At 42.4% G+C, this 19,250-nt stretch overlaps 1 protein-coding gene across 1 annotated transcript; it reads right to left on the bottom strand.

Annotated features, from left to right (window-relative positions):
* Positions 1 to 2,465: 2,465 nt before the first annotated feature.
* Positions 2,466 to 9,911, bottom strand: LOC135558517 (angiopoietin-related protein 4-like). The gene is made up of 7 exons (XM_064992376.1): positions 9,288 to 9,911; positions 8,160 to 8,270; positions 7,959 to 8,049; positions 5,049 to 5,162; positions 4,807 to 4,902; positions 4,044 to 4,322; positions 2,466 to 3,877 (listed from the first exon to the last, which is right to left on the bottom strand). Exons 1-7 carry the CDS (start codon positions 9,807 to 9,809, stop codon positions 3,693 to 3,695), a joined length of 1,398 nt encoding a protein of 465 aa, XP_064848448.1. The 5' UTR covers positions 9,810 to 9,911; the 3' UTR covers positions 2,466 to 3,692.
* Positions 9,912 to 19,250: the final 9,339 nt, after the last annotated feature.

Genomic DNA, 19,250 nt, shown 5'->3' with positions numbered 1-19,250 from the left:
CCATCTAGGGCAACATAAGACCTATCTTAGGCTAGGCTCCCGTTTCTTTTGGCCCTCCATGTATACTGATGTACAAAAATACTGCAAATCATGCCCCACGTGCCAGAAAACCAGTGCTGTCCGTAGGTCTGAACGGGCTCCTCTATGTTCACTGCCAGTTATCTCTACCCCATTCAAGAGAATTGCAATGGACATTGTTGGACCCTTGGAGAAGAGTAGTGCAGGTTACAAGTATATATTGGTGATCTGTGACTATGCCACCCGGTTCCCAGAAGCCTTCCCATCTCCCAGTTTGATGCCTATCCCATGCCCCGCATTGACGACTTACTGGAGAGAATAGGTAGAGCTCATTACATCACCACATTGGATCTCTGCAAAGGGTACTGGCAGGTGCCCCTGGATGAACAATCCAAGGCCTACACTGCATTCCGGACGCCAATGGGCCTGTTCCAGTTCAAGGTCATGCCGTTTGGCCTTCATGGGGCCCCTGCGACTTTCCAGAGGCTGATGGACAAGGTCCTCCAGGACTGTGACGATTACTGTGCTGCTTACTTGGACGACGTGGTGATCTACAGCCACTCCTGGGAGGAGCACATACAGCATCTTAGCAGAGTCCTGGGGAAGATCCATGAAGCAGGCCTCACGCTTAACCTCCTGAAGTGTGAGTGGGCGAAACAGGAGACAAAGTACCTGGGTTACCAGCTGGGTAAGGGTAAAGTTCGGCCTCAGGTGGAGAAAGTGGAGTCCATCAGGAATAGCCCTCGACCCAGAACCAAGACACAGGTGAAGTCCTTCCTAGGTCTGGCAGGGTGGTACCGGAGATTCATTCCACAGTTTTCGACCATCGCTGTCCCTCTGACCAACCTCACTTCGAAGGGGGCCAGCAACCCTGTGAAGTGGACTGAGGAGTGTGAGGAAGCCTTCATGACACTGAAAAAACGACTGTGCTCATTCCCTGTTCTCCAGACCCCTGATTTTCGGAAGAGATTTCTCGTGCAGGTGGATGCTTCGGCTGTAGGAATTGGAGCTGTACTGGCCCAAGGGGAGCCAGGAGAAGAGCTTCCTGTGCTGTACCTGAGTCGGAAGCTGTTGCCCAGGGAAACCAGGTATTCTACAATCGAAAAGGAGTGCCTGGCTATAAAGTGGGCCCTAGATAGCCTCCGTTACTACCTTCTTGGGAGGGAATTTGACCTGCACACGGACCACAGAGCACTGACCTGGATCCAGACCATGAAGGACCGGAATTCTCGTGTGACCAGGTGGTATCTGGAGCTCCAGCCCTTCAGGTTCTGTGTCCGTCACAAGGCAGGAAAAGAGAACGTTACTGCGGACTACCTATCAAGACTCCCGAACATGGTCGCTTCAGGAGAGGAGGAAGGTAATGTGATGTAGAAGTCCGTCACTGGCCGCGGGCAGCATTTGGTTCTTTAACGCACACACATTCATCACTCCTCCCTGCGCCATTATAAGATAAGTTAACAATGTGGGTCGACACACAAAACCTTCTGTCTTGGTGCATGCATTTCACAATTGTCAATGTTCATATTTGAGAGATACAATAATTATTATACTTATCAATGTTGTGGATGAGCGCATTGTTTGTTTGTTCTGTTCCTCTCTCTCCATCTCTGTAGCTTCCGGGTATGCTGGAAAAGGACCCGAGCTAAGGGAATTGGGTTGGCTTTATAGTGCCTGTCCCAAATGGCTCATTAATGCATATGGGCATATTGAAAGATATTGTCAGTAGTGATGTAATGTTGTAAATGTTATGTTGTGATATTGTTTAAAACCGTATTGCAATGTATATCCTTTAGTATGTTTAGTTCATGGAAAATGTAGGTTTCTATTGTTAATTGATTAATTAATTAGGGTTAATTGTTCTGAGGGGAGGGGCTAGCCCTACAAAAGAAGCCTCTCTTTCAGTCTCTGGAGAGGCAGTTTGGATTGAGCTGTGGATGGGGCAGCATTGTTTTTAAGCTGTCCCATAAGGTAGACGTTGATGGCAGTACTGTTTTTTTGTTCCGGAATCACTTGTAAATAAACACCTTTGCACAGAAGAACTTTTGCGGTTCCGCCATCTTTTTATTTTGATAGAGGTTAGGTTATCCAGTTTAGCCTTCTGGCCTACTCTATGTGACACAAACTCAAAAGTAACATATTGCAAAGTCTGTCCCGGGATGGGAGACTAAATTGTAGCTGGAAGTGGTGATAGATAAACATGTGGAAAAAAATGTCACATGGGAATGTATTTTTTCACGAGGGAAAAACACTACATGTGAATTTTCACACATAAAAAAAGATATATATTTATATATTTCACGTGTCCGACAACCACGTGATTTCTTCATGTGGTCTTTTTTTGATACTCAATTCTGGTCATTGGCTCACTTCTGGATTATGTTTCCAGCTGCATCAGTGTGTTTGATCAGAGATCAGACAGAGAATTGGCTGTTTCATGCCAAAGATCAATTTCATTGGCTGGTTCATGCCAAAGATCAGTTTATTTTCTCTTAAAAAAAACAACAGCAATTTTACACAACTGGAAAACTTGAAATAGACCATATAAATTACAAACAGGTGATAGCAGAAATATATAAAGATTCTTTACAACTTATAAATAAAGAAGGCACAAAAAAACTCAAGTCATCGACAAGAACAATAGAGAATTTGACAAGTTACATACAGTCAAGGTTCTGAAGAGACAGTCGACATTCATTCATCACACACTAGACAGAAATATATGACTCTGGTCATTTTAAGAACAGTCAATGTGACTGAAAGATAAAAAAATCTCCACGAGAACACAACAGTGGATCGTGAGCTTACTTTGATTCAAAATAAAACTGCAGGAGAAGTAGGTTTACATTGTACAGAAGCTGGAATGGTGTTTGCTCCATAGAATAACTTTAAATTTAGACAATGAAACCACCATTGTTGAAAAATACTTTACACACGTTCTGTCTCATTACATCCTGTAATTCTGTAATTATAGATTACAGTGATTATTTTTTATATAATGCCTTTGGAAAGCTAATGGCATTACTTTCATGTGGAAAAACAACAAATTGTTTCAGTCACCATTTGGTCCATACAATCGGATTAAGAAACTCTCTAGAGCTGCCCCACTTGTACAACTACAGTGTTCATGCTGACAAAACTTTGCTCTAGCTAGAAATCACTGTTAAAACTCTGGGAGAGCTCTTGCATTCAGAAACCACTGTCAGATAGGTCTTAACGTGGAAAATGCTTGGTTTCTTGCAACACAAAACACATGTTGGAACTCGCCTCATTCTGCTCCATTCATTGATGCAGTCTGAGAGGCCCAAGGTTGCTTTAAACAGTGATTAAAAGTGAACTCATACCACAGCTGTGGTGAAACACCCTTGCTAACTTTCCACTGCTAGATTCACATGCACATGTACTTTTTAACATCTTAAAGATACATTTATGCATTGTTCGGTTGTGAATCCAGCTGAGAGACTTTAAGACTTTTGAAAAACAGAGAATTGGAAACATGGAGCCCATTCAAGTATGAGTTATTGAGTGTTTTATAATGGCCTTGTCTTTGTTGGAAGTCTCACTGGGTGAAGCCAGGACCGACTGGGTAGCTTACCCAAGTCATCGGACAACCACCTCTAACAGTGTTTCAGTTCAAGAGGAGAAAATGTGTCAGAATGCTGAGCATCTTTCCTCTATGACTTGTTCTCGATCACAGCGGGGGCGATCATCATGACGGTGGTCTTCAGGGGATAGTAGTGGCCACGCCAGGTCTTCCAGAAGACCCCCTGCTTCCTCTGATGCCTCTGCTTGGGAGGAGGGCTCATGAAGTAGCGGCCGTTCAGGTTGGAACGTCCACAGTTGCTGAACCACCAGCCACCTGGAGAAAGAGAACAAACATCTGGTTAGATTGGCTGCTACATTCCCAATTTGAGTCATAGAGAGATACACCTTAGACTAAATAAATCTGAAATCGTAGACTAAATAAATCTTAGATAGAATTCAGCAAAATAGTAACTTCGAACTTTGAAAAAGAGGAGACGTACCAGAGAGGTGTTTGGCGCAGTTGGTGTCGCTCTTCTGGTCATTGTCTTGGTCGCGGGTGGAGAAGGGCAGGCCGGAGGCCTCGGTAGCCAGGGCGCTCTCCAGGTTGCCGTTGGAGGTCTCTTGGATGTGGAGGGCGTAGTGGCTCTCCTCCCCGCCGAGACGGATGGGGTACTGGATGCTCTCAGAATCGTCCCTCCAGTCGGAGAACTTAACCTTGAGGATGTAGTCTGTGTCTTTGACCACGGCGCTCATCTTCTCAAGACCAAGCCAGAACTCACCTAGAGAGAGAGAGAGAGATCAAAGGAGTTAAAACCTGATCCGTGGCTGTGGTAGCATGTGCAAAGTCTCCATACATGTGTCCAGATATCTCAGTGTCTTCGTTAATTTAAAGGATCTGATCGTAGCAGGGCTGGTAATCACTTAATCTAATTTAACAGGAATAGACCATGCGATTTGGTCACTTCTGACACCTAAAGCCACCAGGGACATTAAAGCTGGAGATTAGAGGGTTGTTTATGCCAAATCTACCATATCAAAATCCATTTGATCCCTTGATCTTGATATCTACAATCCTGTATCAGTGTTAGTATCACTGCTTGTTAATCAAACTGAACCGGGAGGTTTCGGGTCAAGAGCTCTGTGCTGTACTGTTCTATGCTGTGGATGTGGGTGGTACTGTCCGATGCTCGGTGTGACCTCGCTAGCTAGCTCCAGAGGAAAGTATTGAGGGAGATGATAAAAGACAACAGAGGATATATTTACCATTCAGACTGCCAAAGCCGCTCTGGTAGGCCTGCCATAGCTGGTCAAAGTCAACTGAGCCATCCTGGCGCCTCTGGATCACGGTCCAGCCACCTTCTGTAGAGAGGAAAGAGAAAGAGCAGTGGGATAAGTCTTTTTTTACTACTGCCAACTGTCATACATGTACGGATACAATATGTTCATAAACTAAGCTATAGGGTAACCTTATACGGTGAGCCAAAATCCTGGCTAACTCCACTTACCAGTTGTCATTTCGCAGAAGACTTCAAAGGATTGGGAGTTTAATGGTTGAATGGTGTACACTCCGCTGGCCGTCTCGCCTCTCAGGAACAGCTCATGGCAATCTGAGGCCATCTCTGAAAAAAACAAAGACAAAAACACAACACGGTTCACCAACTGTTCTCCCACACCTCGTATCTCAAGACAGTATCAGTACACATCGTCAAGGTCTGTGTTCTAACAGTGCCTTGGCCTTTCCCCTTCGCTGGCACAAATATTCTATTTATAAATGACTCATTCAACTAGAAAACAAAAACTCTGGTTTCTTATCTTGAGCGCCTTGAACAGCAGCCAACATAGAACTTGTTTGTGAGCTATGGGGCAAAAGTCCTCTCTGCCTCTGACAACTCCACTTGTTTTCTACTGAGGGAATTCACACCTGTGTGTATTGAAGTGGGGGTTTGGTGGGTTTTAAAATATTATTTTGTAGGGATGTTTACCTTTCCCTTAATAACTAGGTCAGATGTTCAGGAATCAGGATACATCTGGTTTCCCTATCTGGGATCCCTATCATTGGCTTCTTCATTGTAGCTCTCCAGGTCTGTGAATGCTGAATGTTAGCCCATAAAGAGGCCTTGTCATGAAGTGGGTTTATTAGTAATTGTAAACCTAACAAAGCTCAAGAGTTAATGTGCTGTGCCCTAGTCTGACCTGCCCGGAACAAAAGAGAGCTTAGTAGCGATTGGTTGCTGTGCACATGAGGTAGAATGAGATAGAGACAGCCAGGCAGCATCAACAAAAGGTATGGGGGCCCAGTGGCTGTCATGTGCCTGATGATGCATGAGATGGTGCACACCCTTAATGTTTTCCAGAAAAGAGTTCAAGTTTATATAATGCCTACTTGATAGATACTGCATACTTTCATCGGCTATGATGCTCTTTATCAGCATCAATTGTCTAAATAAATATTTTAATTGAATTGGAGCCAATCAATCGATATTGGTTTTGGTTTGATTGATATTGATTTGACTTGGTTGCTATTGAACAAACATAAGAGCAGACCATGGAACCCCAATGCATCACTCTTCTGGAATAACCCTTTCAGGCCGAAGCATGAACTCTATTGGTTAACGGTACGTGGTTGTGGTCGCGATTTGCCTTGGGGTCAGTGTTTCCTCTCAACTTTGGCACACTTCTCATTCATCTACGGCTGGAGAAGCAGGGGTCTACGGGGATGGGGAGAGGGGAAGGAGGGATGGAGGAGGGGAGAATAGGGACTTTTGACTACTCTGATAGATCTGGGGGAAAGGTTGCACATTCTTGAGGGATGTATCACTGTTTTATGGTGAGAGGGAAAAATGGGAGGGCTGGAAGGAGGGAGCAAGGAGGTATGCAGTCAGTGCCTTCAAAACAACAAAGGATGTATGTACAAAGTTCACCAGACTAAATTAAACCGCCTTCTTTTCCTTGCCTTCTTTCATGACTTTTCTGGCTCTGGGCCAAATGACCTAATCTGAGGAACATACACTCTTAATAAACGGTTCTTCGGCTGTCCCTATAAAGAAACCTTTAATGTTCCAGGTAGAACTATTTTGGGTTCTATGTAGAACCCTCTGTGTGAAGGGTTCTACAATGGAATTCAAAAGGGTTCTACCTGGAACCAAAAGGGTTCTCCCTAGAACCAAAAAGTGTTCTTCAGAGGGTTCTCTTATGGGGATAGCCAAAGAACCCTTTTAGGTTCTAAATTTGCAAAAAGTCCCCCTCCTCCACCCCAAGCTCCATCAGATTTGTGAGTTATCCATCTGTGATGGGGATGTGACCCTGAGTTAACACTGTCCGAGACAGCTGAACTATCCCCCAATTGGAGTCCAGCCAGATGACTTGTTTCTTTCATAGAATTCCTGAAATCCTGCTGACGTCAGAATTTGCTGTGAGACGACTCATTGTGTTCTGCTGGGTGACTGCATCTCACAATTCTGGGCCTGTGGGTTCACCTTTCACCTACTTTCCTCAGTGGCTATCAGACAGTGGGAAATAGTGTAAAACCCACTATTTAGATAGAACCACAAGTCACGTTGCTTTTGACTGAGAGAGTGATAATTTACTTGTTTTAACAGGCAATATACTGAAATGGTATGTATGATACTGTTACTTTCTTTTTCAATCAACTCTGAGTAGGTCAATCACATATCTGACCAACATCCATAAAGTGACATGGTTCGCATAGGTCACATTCAGAGTTAAATCATGACTCACATATCCTGTATAGGCCTATTGATTCATTCATATCCCTCAATGCTGACTTTTTAGTGAGACCAGACCCCAGCAAGAGCACTAAACAGGAACTTGCCATGAGTTAATCATTGTTCCATTGCCAGAAATCCTGGAACTAGTGTCTGAACTTTTCCCTACTTGGCCATGATCAAGCTCCATATAGCACTGATGAAAGCCCACATTATGAGCTGGCCACAGTAGTACAGTTCAGATGTTAACAGCTGTCTGGTTTGGGTGTAGGTTGAGGACATCATGATCACTTTTACAATTACTGTACTACTGTATTAAGTGTGTAAGCTAACTCCATTGACACTTCCTACTGTGATTTTTTTCTTTATACTGGGAATATATTATATTTACTGTGAACCCAATGAAAACGTTCCTTCAGACAAGTAATGTACTTTTTCAGTCATTGGTAGGTGCATTAATTGGCATGGCTAATCACCTGTGCGTCATTTTTCGCGGGCTTGGGGCAGATAGCTATGCGCAGGCAATTATCTTATAATTACTGTCTAACCTTTACGTCATTTAGAGGGAACTCCAGTTAAACTTTGTGTTTTAAGCCTCGCATAGCCTCAAAGCAGATGGCATGGGAGGTCAATATTTGTCTGGGCGTCAATTTAAACAACAGATTTGACATGAAGCTTGGCTTTACATACCGATGGGTGAGTCGCGCTGCTCAATGCTGCCATTTTGAACGGCCTCTTCTGGTTTACGCCTGAATGCTGGTCTCTCTTTTTTCAGCTGAATCTGAGTGAGCAAGTAAAACGACGTTTTAAATAATTCATATTACATTATAGCCTCATGAATTGTTTAAATAATTATACATGGGTCAGTGATATTCACCGAATGTTTCATACCTGGTGTTGCAGGGTCCTGATGCGCACGTTCTGCTTTTCAAGTTTATCTTGTTGGAGTTGGATTCTGTTGACCAGGTCATCAATACGTTTATTCTGAGCTTCGAGCATCCACTGAAAGAAAACAGACAGGTACCCTGTTAGTTTTTCTCCAGTGACATAATTTTAAGTAGCCTAGCTTTCTTATAACATAGGAATAGCCCACCACAAAGCCGATATTGTGAGCTGTGTTTTTAGACTATAACTATGTGCTTGTACTTTGAATGGGGGCGCATTTCACATTTCACGCCTATCCGAGCACATTCAACAGCTTTTGTAATTTCCAACCAGGTAAGTCTGGTCACATAATAACGCGGGGGTTTCCATCCCACAAAAAAGTAAATGTCAGGTCTTATAGCAGCTCCACGTGATCTTTAAATCAAGAGTGACATTTTCCTCTACTGGGCTATGTTCCAAATATCATGGTTTAAATATCATTCACACATTCTGAAACGAATGCGTGCAGTTCCTTTGTCTGGCCAACGTTTAGCACGTAGTCCACGCACTCCAGCACAATAAACACACCCACTGGCATGCCTTCAGACATTGCTTCAGGCTGAATATCTTTAAGTCCCTTTGAGTCAATGTAAATAATCCCAGACCAACTGTTATTGTCCATCAAAGTGCATCTATTGTCCCCCTCCAGTTGTTCCTCTGAACATCAGCAAATAGGCCATTTGTCAAACTATTATGCATGACTAATGTAGGAGAAAGTATAATACTAGTAGCCTAATGTATTACGCATTACTTAATGTTAATCAATTAATCAATTTGCTGTGGTGTTTTGTTATGTTATCGCAGTAAATGAATATGCCAGGCTGCTCACTGCAAAAAGCATTGTATGGTAATGTCTTCATACAACTGAGGCAATCAGAATTGAAGTGATCAGAAATTAATGGATACAATGGAAACTGCAGAGAAGTAAACTCAAAGGGGGAGACATGCAGCAGTTAGTTTAGTCTGTCTTGTCAGTAATCCATTTTTATCTCAAGTCATTTGATTCCCTTCCTTTTCACCAAATGCACAATTGTATCATGGCTTATTTTCCGAACACAATGAATGACCAAATAGAGTCATGGATTCCCTCCTTACCTGAATGATGCGTGCATCGCTGTAGTTGCCTGCGTTGCCCATGTTCATGTCGGGCAGCCCCTCTCCCTGCAGCATGTCATCCATCTTCTCTTCCAGCTTGTTCATCCTCTCATCCACCCGCTTCCTCTCCTGCTGCATCTCCGCTGTCTTCTCCCTCAGCTCGGCCGTTTCGTTGAGCACCTGGACCTCCCTGTCCTCCAGCCCCCGGGCCTTGGCCTTCAACACCTCGCCCTCCGCCTGAAGCCTCTGGCTCTCCTTGCCCAGGTCCGCTGCAGTGCCGTTGAAGACCTTCAGCGTGGCAGTGATGTCCCTCATCTGACCCTTGGTTTTGTCCACATGCTCCTTGAGGCCTTGGCCTAGCTGGAGCAGGCCATGGGCGATCACATTCACGTCGTCCCACGCTGCATACTGCAACTTCTTCTCCTTCCCGCTGGTGGCCGAGCCTCCTCTCCTTTCGAAGGGGTTGCCGGTGGCCATCAGAATAACCAGGCAATGAGTCAGGGTTGCTAGTGTTGTCTTCATTGTTGCCTGCTTTCCTTTGTTTGTTCGTTGGCTCAGGTTGTTGTTTTGTCAGGTGGTTTGCAGAAGCACCCTTCTCTTTCCAGTTTGTTGCTTGAGCTCAAGATCCTGCCTCTCTGTGCAGAGCGCTTTGGTTTTATACTTTCAGAGCCCTTCAACTCCGGCTGGCTGGCTGATCTGATTGGCTGGCCGAGCAGAGGGGGGAGAGCTGCTCTCAGGTTTCTCCCCCGCTCAGTTAACTCTTTATGTCAAGCGACGGCGTGAGAGGGGAGCAAGGGATGTAACAATGAAGCCAATTTCATCACTACCTGTAAAATACAGTAAACGAAGAGATTATATCAAATATATCAAATTATTGCACATTGACATGCACAGCTGTACAATAAAAGACAGCTTTATGTGTAAACACATCTAACTACTGTCACCATAATGTTTCTCCTATCACTATACTGTCTCTTATCAGTCAGTACCCAGAAAAGGGGTTCAGACATGTCAGTGCACTTCACAGCTGTATGGTAAATGATAGATTAACTCACTTTGTGTGATAAACTTGATGACGTAACAAAGAAATGGTTGATATCACTTCAAACAAGAGAGGAAAGCCTATGCTGATTGGTACTTTACACCGGTTACTGATAATGTTATTGTTATGGTGTGATAATGCTGTGGCGTGCTAATGCTATGATAACGTTACGGTGCAATAATGTTGCGATAACGACACGGTGCGATAATGTTATGACAACGCCATGGTGCAATAACGTTGCGATAATGGTAGGATAATGGTACAATGGGATAATGCTATGGGATAATGTTATAGTGTGATAATGCTGTGATAATGCTATGGTGTGATAATGTTATGACAATGTTATGGTGTGACTTGAACATAATATAAAAATGACACAAGTTACCATTACTTTCTATAAAGGGGTTAGGTAGTTATTACAAGTAAAGCTAAGTGTATGTTATTTTCCGAAACGCTTAAAGATCTGATTATTTATGTGTATGTAACAGTATAACTTTAGTCCGTCCCCTTGCCCAAACCAGGGACCCTCTGCACACATCAATAACAGTCATCCACAAAGCATCGTTACCCATCCACAAAAGAAGCGGCCCTTGCAGAGCAAGGGGAACCACTACTTCGAGGTCTCAAAGCGAGTGACGTCACCGATTGAAACACTATTAGCGTGCACCACCGCTAACTAGCTAGCTATTTCACATCGGTTACACTCACCCCTCTTTTGACCGCCTCCTTTTCCGCAGCAACCAGTGATCCGGGTCAACAGCATCAATGTAACAGTATAACTTTAGTCCGTCCCCTCGCCCATACCCGGGCTCGAACCAGGGACCCTCTGCACACATCAACAACAGTCACCCACGAAGCATCGTTACCCATCACTCCACAAAAGCCACGGCCCTTGCAGAGCAAGGGGAACCACTACTTCAAGGTCACAAAGCGAGTGACGTCACCGATTGAAACGCTATTAGCGCGCACCACCGCTAACTAGCTAGCTATTTCACATCGGTTACATGTATGTACATTGAATGGTGCCCACAATTGATCGTGCCCCCGCTTATATATATTTTCAAAAAGCATATTGATGAGTTAGTTAAGAAGTTAAGAATTAAAGAATAAGGATGGGCTTTTATTCAATTTTCGCCTAAAATGACATACCCAAATCTAACTGTCTGTAGCTCAGGCCTTGAAGCAATGATATGCATATTCTTGATACTATTTGAAGGGAAACACTTTGAAGTTTGTGGAAATGTGAAAATAATGTAGGAGAATATAACACATTAGATCTGGTAAAAGATAATACAAAGAAAGAAGCAAGAGCTTTTTTGTATTTTGTTTGTACCATCACCTTTGAAATGCAAGAGAAAGGCCATAATGTATTATTCTAGCCCATGTGCAATTTCAATTTTGGCCACTAGATGGCACCAGTGTGTGTGCATAGTTTCAGACTTATCCAATGAAAAATTTGCATTTCTGTTAACATTTTTTGTATCAAGACCGCCCACATGTGCCTAATTTGTTTATTAATAACTTTTCATGTTCAAAACTGTGCACTTTCCTCAAACAATAGAATGGTATTCTATCACTGTATAGCTACTGTAAATTGGACAGTGCAGTTAGATTAACAAGAATTTAAGCTTTCTGCCAATACCAGAAATGTGTTTGTCCTGGGAAATGTTCTTGTTACTTACAACTTCATGCTAATCACATTAGCCTACGTTAGCTCAACTGTCCCACAGGGGACCCACCAATCCCGAAGAAGTTTTAAAGGAATAGGGCATGGCTTTCAATAAATAGCAGAAAACAAACAATTCAGTTGACATTTATGCTTGTTATAGATTATGTCGATATCGTCGAATGAATGCAGCTGCCACTGCAATTGAAGCCAGTGGACACAGTTAATAATAGCACACAGTACACATCCATGCTTTCTGTATCAGAAAGTAAGCTGTCCGTCTTTGAAGTCTCGTAGATCGATGAATTGCGCTATTTTTGTTTATAAAGCCCTCTTACACAAACTTCCACCGTACCTCACTTCATTGTTAACTTACAGAAGTGTGAGCTATCAAGACCCGATCTCAGGGAAGGATAACTCGAGAGATCCCTTCGATCTCCACTGAGTCAGGGAAGGATAACTCTGGAGATTCCTTCAATCTCCACTGAGTCAGGGAAGGATAACTCTGGAGATTCCTTCGACCTCCACTGAGTCAGGTATGGATGACTCAGGAGATTCCTTGTATAGCCTAGTGGTTAGAGCGTTGGACTAGTAACCGCAAGGTTGAGAGTTCAAACCCCTGAGCTGACAAGGTACAAAATCTGTCGTTCTGCCCCTGAACAGGCAGTTAACCCACTGTTCCCAGGCCGTCATTCAAAATAAGAATTTGTTCTTAACTGACTTGCCTGGTTAAATAAAGGTAAAAAGAAGAGTTAGTTAATTTTGCTTTTAGTTTTTTAGCACCTTGTGGAATAATCTAAAACTGGATGATTTGTTGCCTAGTGGGCAATTCATAATATGAAACATAGCTTTTTGTCAATCCAGATGCCCAAATATATATTATGGCCGATTGAGGATCTTTTTACTGAAGAATGTGTTTGTTTTCTATGATTGTGTTTAGCATCTTTGTTTTGCTTTTCGTAGCGTATTGATGTGTATATTTTGGTGAATATTTCTTTAATTACAGCGCTCTTCTGTAAAAGAGACCTTGGTCTCAGCATGATAAAGGGTTTTTGATAAACAAGGCTTTAGCTCAAAATGTTACATTGCATATAAATGTGCATAGATAATAATTTGACAAAATATATCCAGTGTGTGAATAAACATTCTGTCTTGCGTCCTCCATAAAGAAAAATAACTGATTATACTTAGTTAAAGGAAGTCCAGCCAGGTCTATAATTATTGGCACCCTTGATAAAGATGAGCAAAACATTTATAATACAAATACTGAGCTATATTGTATGCTACAAAATATATATATATATTTTCATGTAATCTGACCATAGTACCGGTTCCAATCCAAGTGCCAATGCCGCTTATCAAACTCCAGGCAGTGCTGTGGTCAAATGACATGAAAATAGATATCTTTGGCCACACACACCAGTGGTGGGTTTGGCGTTGAAAAACAGAAGCATATGCAGCGTACCTCATATGGTAAAATATGGTGTTGGATTATTGATGTTATGGGGCTATTTTGCTTCCACTGGTCCTGGGGCCCTTGTTAAGGTTTTGCCAATAATTATGTACCTGACTGTACTTCTTAATAAACTGAATATCATTTCAAGTCTAGATTTGTTTTGAAGCCAGTACAGAGAACACAATCGGAGAAACAGCTATTTGAGGCAGCCTAATTGTATGGCTGGGATAAATTGAAGCCGGTTGCGGATGTGTGAGGTCACTGGCACTGTGTTGGACGTCAGGAAGAACGCGCTGTGAACGCCTGAGGTAGTCCTCTGTTAGACTTGCTGTGAGGTAGGAGCAGTGTGAGAATCAGGGGAAAGTTCACACAGAAAATGCCCAAGTTAAGGCAATTCCCAACATTCAGATGTAAAACCCGAGCACGGAGAGCACGGGGAGCACGTAGGCGATTCATGACCTGGAGCTAGACCACAAAGAAAATGAGTTAACCCCCTCTTGTCTGCACCGGAGGCTAAGTAGGTGAAAGGTAACCAGCAGACTTCTTACTGTGCTTGGCAGGGAAAATCACTGCAGTTGAACTATAAATCATTACTAACGCTGCTGAAATGTGACAAACATCCGTTAGTTTGATTAAGGATCAGGGAGTTTATGAAGACAGTCAAAGAACAATCATTTTTATACAAAAAATAATATTTTGTTGCCCAATCTTAGGAAGGATATAGATTTACTCTAAATAAGAACCTTTGTAAAAAAAATAATTGTACGACTGAGCCTAAGCCAAATGAGTTATCAAATAACATTAATAAGGTCAGAGTAACTGACAGAGACTAGTTGAATGGAAACAGATGTGTTGCTGAAGGCTTTTGAAGAGCCGGAAAAGCTGACAATTATTTGTCTGTGGCAGGAACATGCAAAAAAGAACACTGTAGCCTGTCCACAAACGTGCAGTCATGTATCTCAGGACTAGTAATATTGAATAATGTTAACACAATTTGAACTAACATACTCACTGGTTACTGATTACAAATGGAAGGAATGTGCATGTGCTTCTGAGGACATTACAGATGGAGTGAGGAGGGGCCCTTGGAATTTGGGGGTGTAAAAGACAGCGTTGCTTTAGGGGACTGGAAGGGTCCCCAAGCCTTCCACTCCCTTCCTGCTGGAGCATGCAAACCAAGCCATGACTGGGCCTGCTGATGTCTGAGAAACGGCAGGTTTTCTGGAAGCCAGATGGGAGAGGAAGTTGCCCACGACTTACTGTTTGAACATGTAGTTATGCTAGTGTTTCACTGATAGTGTGACTGACGGACTGTGTCACAAACCACAGCATGTTCTAATCACATAATCATTCGGTCAATGTTAAATGTTGGCTTTAAATATGTTTTACAGATGTTACTATATTGCCTATTTTTAGATAGTTTCTTATTTGGGGATGTTTAATCCCCATGGGTACAATATCTTTTTGGCAGTGATTGAGACAGGAAATGACACAAAAGACAGCTGCAATAAGCCAACCTTTCCTGTCTTGGAAATGTCAGTTTGTTACTACAGTGTAATTACCATTCCACAATGAAACATGTACTCTGAAGTAATACCTCAAGCCCTGTTTTTATCATAAGAGACTGTCAGAGTGTAATGATTAAGTTGTTTCCATGAAGAATCACCTTACTCTTTGACATTGTTGTACCTAACCAAACAAGATTCAATTGATTTCAGTATTATTTACATTATGGAAGAGAACCAGCATACACAATATAAATCAAGGAAGGAAGGACTCAATATTCTATGTCAATAGTTATATGCAGGACATTCCTAGGGGACTGGCTAAACAGGGGTTTTAACTAAGAAAAGTCCATGATGCTGGAGGCTATGGGAATCTGGCGCCTTCCAGCCGTCTGTGACTGATCATCACCCGAACCACACCTACAGCTGCTTATTCAATTCCAAAATGGCCGCTCTCTCAGCATGACGACCTTTTACCTAGATTCTAAATGCAGAGCATCTGTATGGCCCACTGAAGTCCAACAGTCATTCACATATAGGGAAGGATGGATACCACATGCTCAGAATGAATGTTGAAATGGTGGACCCCGGTTTCCATGAATACGAGATTGTCTTTATTTGTTTAAACTTTGTTTCAACATGTATTTTTTTTCCTTACAATGTACACTGGACAAAATGTTCAAAAATAACATCTTATATTAGAATTGAGTAACTAAAGAAATGAATTGATATTCAATGGATTGAATCACTCCATTGGATTCATTCTCCTAATTTCTGTCAAATGACTAATGCTGTATTATCAGGAAGTGACCTACCTAGGTATGTAGCTAAATATACAGAAAGCTGCCAAAATAAAGGAATCACCAACATAAAGTGTCTTAATAGGGCATTGGGCCACCACAAGAGCTTCCATTTTTTATTTAACCAGTATTTAACTAGGGAAGTCAGTTAACAAATTCTTATTTACAATGATGGCCTACCCCGGCAAAACCCTATGGAACTCCCAATAACGGCCCGGTTGTGATACAGCCTGGAATCGAACCAGGGTCTGTAGTGTCACCTCAAGCACTGAGATGTAGTGCCTTAGATCGCTGCACCACTTCAATGTGCCTTGTCATAGATTCTAGTAGTGTCTCTATCGGAGAGATGCGACAACATTCTTGCATAAGAAATTCCATCATTTGTTGTTTTGTTGACGGTGGTGGAAAACACTGTCTCAGGTGCCGCTCTAGAATCTCCCATAAGTGTTCAATTGGGTTGAGATCTGGTGACTGAGACACACATACCCTTTAAACCTTCTATGCTCCTTTGAGACCTCTGTTTCAGAGTCAATCTCTTCCAGCCATGGTAGCCAAACTAATGGGCCACTGGGCGTTTATATACATTATCCAAAGCATGATGGGATGTTAATTGCTTAATTAACTCAGGAACCACACCTATGTGGAAGTACCTGCTTTCAATATACTTTGCATCCCTAATTTACTCATATGTTTACTTTAACTTCTTTGGGACTGGGGGGCAGTATTGAGTAGCTTGGATAAAAAGGTGCACATAGTAAACTGCCTGCTACTCAGAAATAAAAATCACTGGATGTTTTGGAACTACTGAATATAACGCGCCAATGTAAACTGAGATTTTTGGATATAAATATGAACTTTATCAAACAAAACATTCATGTACTGTGTAACATGAAATCCTTTGAGTGTCATCTGATGAAGATCATCAAAGGTTAGTGATTCATTTTATCTCTTTCTGCTTTTTGTGACTCCTCTCTTTGGCTGGAAAAATGGCTGTGTTTTTCTGTGACTCGGTACTGACCTAACATAATCGTTTGGTGTGCTTTCGCAGTAAAGCCTTTTTGAAATAGGACACTGTGGCTGGATTTACAACAAGTTTATCTTTAAAATTGTGTAAAATACTTGTATGTTTGAGGAATTTTAATTATGGGATTTCTGTTGAATTTGGCGCCATGCAATTTCACTGGTTGTTGGCGAGGTGGGACGCTACCGTCCCACATATCCCAGAGAAGTTGATTTGGCTGTTACCCGTATGTTTGTCTCGTGACGACAAGACGTTACATCTCCTTCCTCAGTACTTGCATTCAATGATGTTGGAGGCAGTTTATGGTAGATAAATTAACATAAAATTATCTGCCAACTGCTCTGGTGGACATTCCTGCAGTCAGCATGCCAATTGCACGCTCCCTCAAAACCTGAGACATCTGTGGCATTGTGTTGTGTGACAGAACTGCACAATTTAAAGTGGCCTTTTATTGGCCTTGTGCACCTGTGTAATGAGCATGCTGTTTCACCAGCTTCTTGATATGTCACTCCTGTCAGGTGGATGGATTATCTTGGCCATTTGTGAGAAGATCTTAGTGAGAAACGCTCACTGACAGGGATATAAACAAATTTGTGCACCAAATTTGAGCAAAATAAGCTTTTTGTGGAAAAAAGTGTGGGATTTTTTATTTCAGCTCATGAAACATGGAACCAACACTTTACATGTTGTGTTTATATTTTTGTTTGTGTATTTCATGTATGATGCGACACATAATTGTTGATGGGATAACTACCCAATCATTTTATTATTTTGTTGTCTAGTATAGGATCGATGGATGATCTAATTGGCTCATTTTGTAAATGAAAAACATCCTAAGATTACAAAACTGTTGTTCAGGTTCAAATGGCACATGACGTTCTGATGAGTCAGTGCTCATTATGTGGTGCTGGGAATACAAAAACATTTACACAGGCAGCCCAATTCTGATAATTTTCCCCCTAATTGGTCTTTTGGCCAAGCACATCAGATCTTTTCACATAAGTCCTTTTTCAGAGCTGATCTGATTGGTCAAAATACCAATTAGTGAAAGAAAAAACAGAATTGGGCTGCCTGTGTAAACGCAGCCTTAGTTATTGGCATATATCACTCTTCTCTCAAAATGGTTGCCGTGCATCACCCAAATGGGTGCTAGACATTGGTGGTGGAAGAAGTGAGTTTCCTACCTTACAATGCAGAACCTACTGTAGGTGGAAAGGAGCTATATAAATGCTTTATAAATGCAATCAATTATTATTACTGATACAAATGTGCAGAGCTAATTGGGGATATTTTAGTACTGGTAAATGGATTATTTGCATAGTGTAAGTTGGAGGGTCATGCAAGGAAAAGCACACTCCCGCCCTCTTGTAGCAGTAATCCATGCCAATGTATACAACAATTCGTAAGAGGCCGAGGGGCCGCATCCGTGGTTGTCCCACTGCTCTATCGTCAGTCTAAATACCACATCACATTCAAGCCAGGACTGGTTTTCCCCTCATCTCGAGAGACGAGAAACATTTAATATGACTGCTGGGTACTCGGCACCTCCCAAGCAGCAGTGGATAGAGAGAGGATTTCCTGTGAGGGCTCAGCAGATGCTGTCTATCTTGGACGGGAACGGTCCCCGGTGTATAGGAACCCACCTCAGAGGCTCTTCAACGTTTGACCGCTGCTTCTTTATGACTTCATTGTGCCAAACTTCCTCTCAGATTTGCTTTTGTAACCTCTTGTGCTCCTCCTACTAAAGTCCATATGTGAGGCATGTAACATGCTCCGTTCTTTAAAAATGTAACCTAGGTCACAGAATATGTACAGTACATACACTGAGTGTAAAAAAACATTAAGGACACCTGCTCTTTCAATGACCGACTGACCAGGTGGATTCAGGTGAAAGCTATGATTCCTTATTGATGTCACTTGTTAAATCTACAATCATTGTAGATGAAGGGGAGGAGACACGTTAAAGAAGGATTTTTAAGCCTTGAGACAACTGAGACATGTATTGTGTATGTGTGCCATTCAGAGGGTGAATGGGTAAGACAAAATGTCTAAGTGCCTTTGAATGGGGCATGGTAGTAGGTAGTAGGTTTGTGTTAAGAATTGCAACGCTGTTGAGTGTTTTACTCAACAGTTTCCTGTGTGTATCAAGAATGGTCCACCACCCAAAAGACGTCCATACAACTTGACACAACTCCAGCTTCCCTGTCGAACACTTTCGACACCTTGTAGAGGTGAACAGAATAATCATTTTTTTACCCCCTTTTCTCCCAAATTTAGTGGTATCCAATTGTTTAGTAGCTACTATCTGGTCTCATCGCTACAACTCCCATACGGGCTCGGGAGAGACGAAGGTTGAAAGTCATGCGTCCTCCGATACACAACCCAACCAAGCCGCACTGCTTCTTAACACAGCGCCATCCAACCCGGAAGCCAGCCTAGTTGCTCTGGATAAGAGTGTTGGCCAAATCAGGGT

This window comes from Oncorhynchus masou, chromosome 17, assembly GCF_036934945.1.
Source record: "Oncorhynchus masou masou isolate Uvic2021 chromosome 17, UVic_Omas_1.1, whole genome shotgun sequence".
NCBI classification, from domain to species: domain Eukaryota; kingdom Metazoa; phylum Chordata; class Actinopteri; order Salmoniformes; family Salmonidae; genus Oncorhynchus; species Oncorhynchus masou.
This window is presented reverse-complemented; position numbering and strand designations above follow the sequence as displayed.

Excerpts from the sequence above, each read along its gene's own strand:
- LOC135558517 (XM_064992376.1), bottom strand. The coding sequence starts at position 9,809 with ATGAAGACAACACTAGCAACCCTGACTCATTGCCTGGTTATTCTGATG. Across the intron at positions 5,163-7,958 it reads GCAGCGCGACTCACCCATCG|AGATGGCCTCAGATTGCCAT; the intron begins GTATGTAAAGCC and ends TGTTTTTTTCAG. Across the intron at positions 4,323-4,806 it reads CGGCTTTGGCAGTCTGAATG|GTGAGTTCTGGCTTGGTCTT; the intron begins GTAAATATATCC and ends CTCTCTCTCTAG.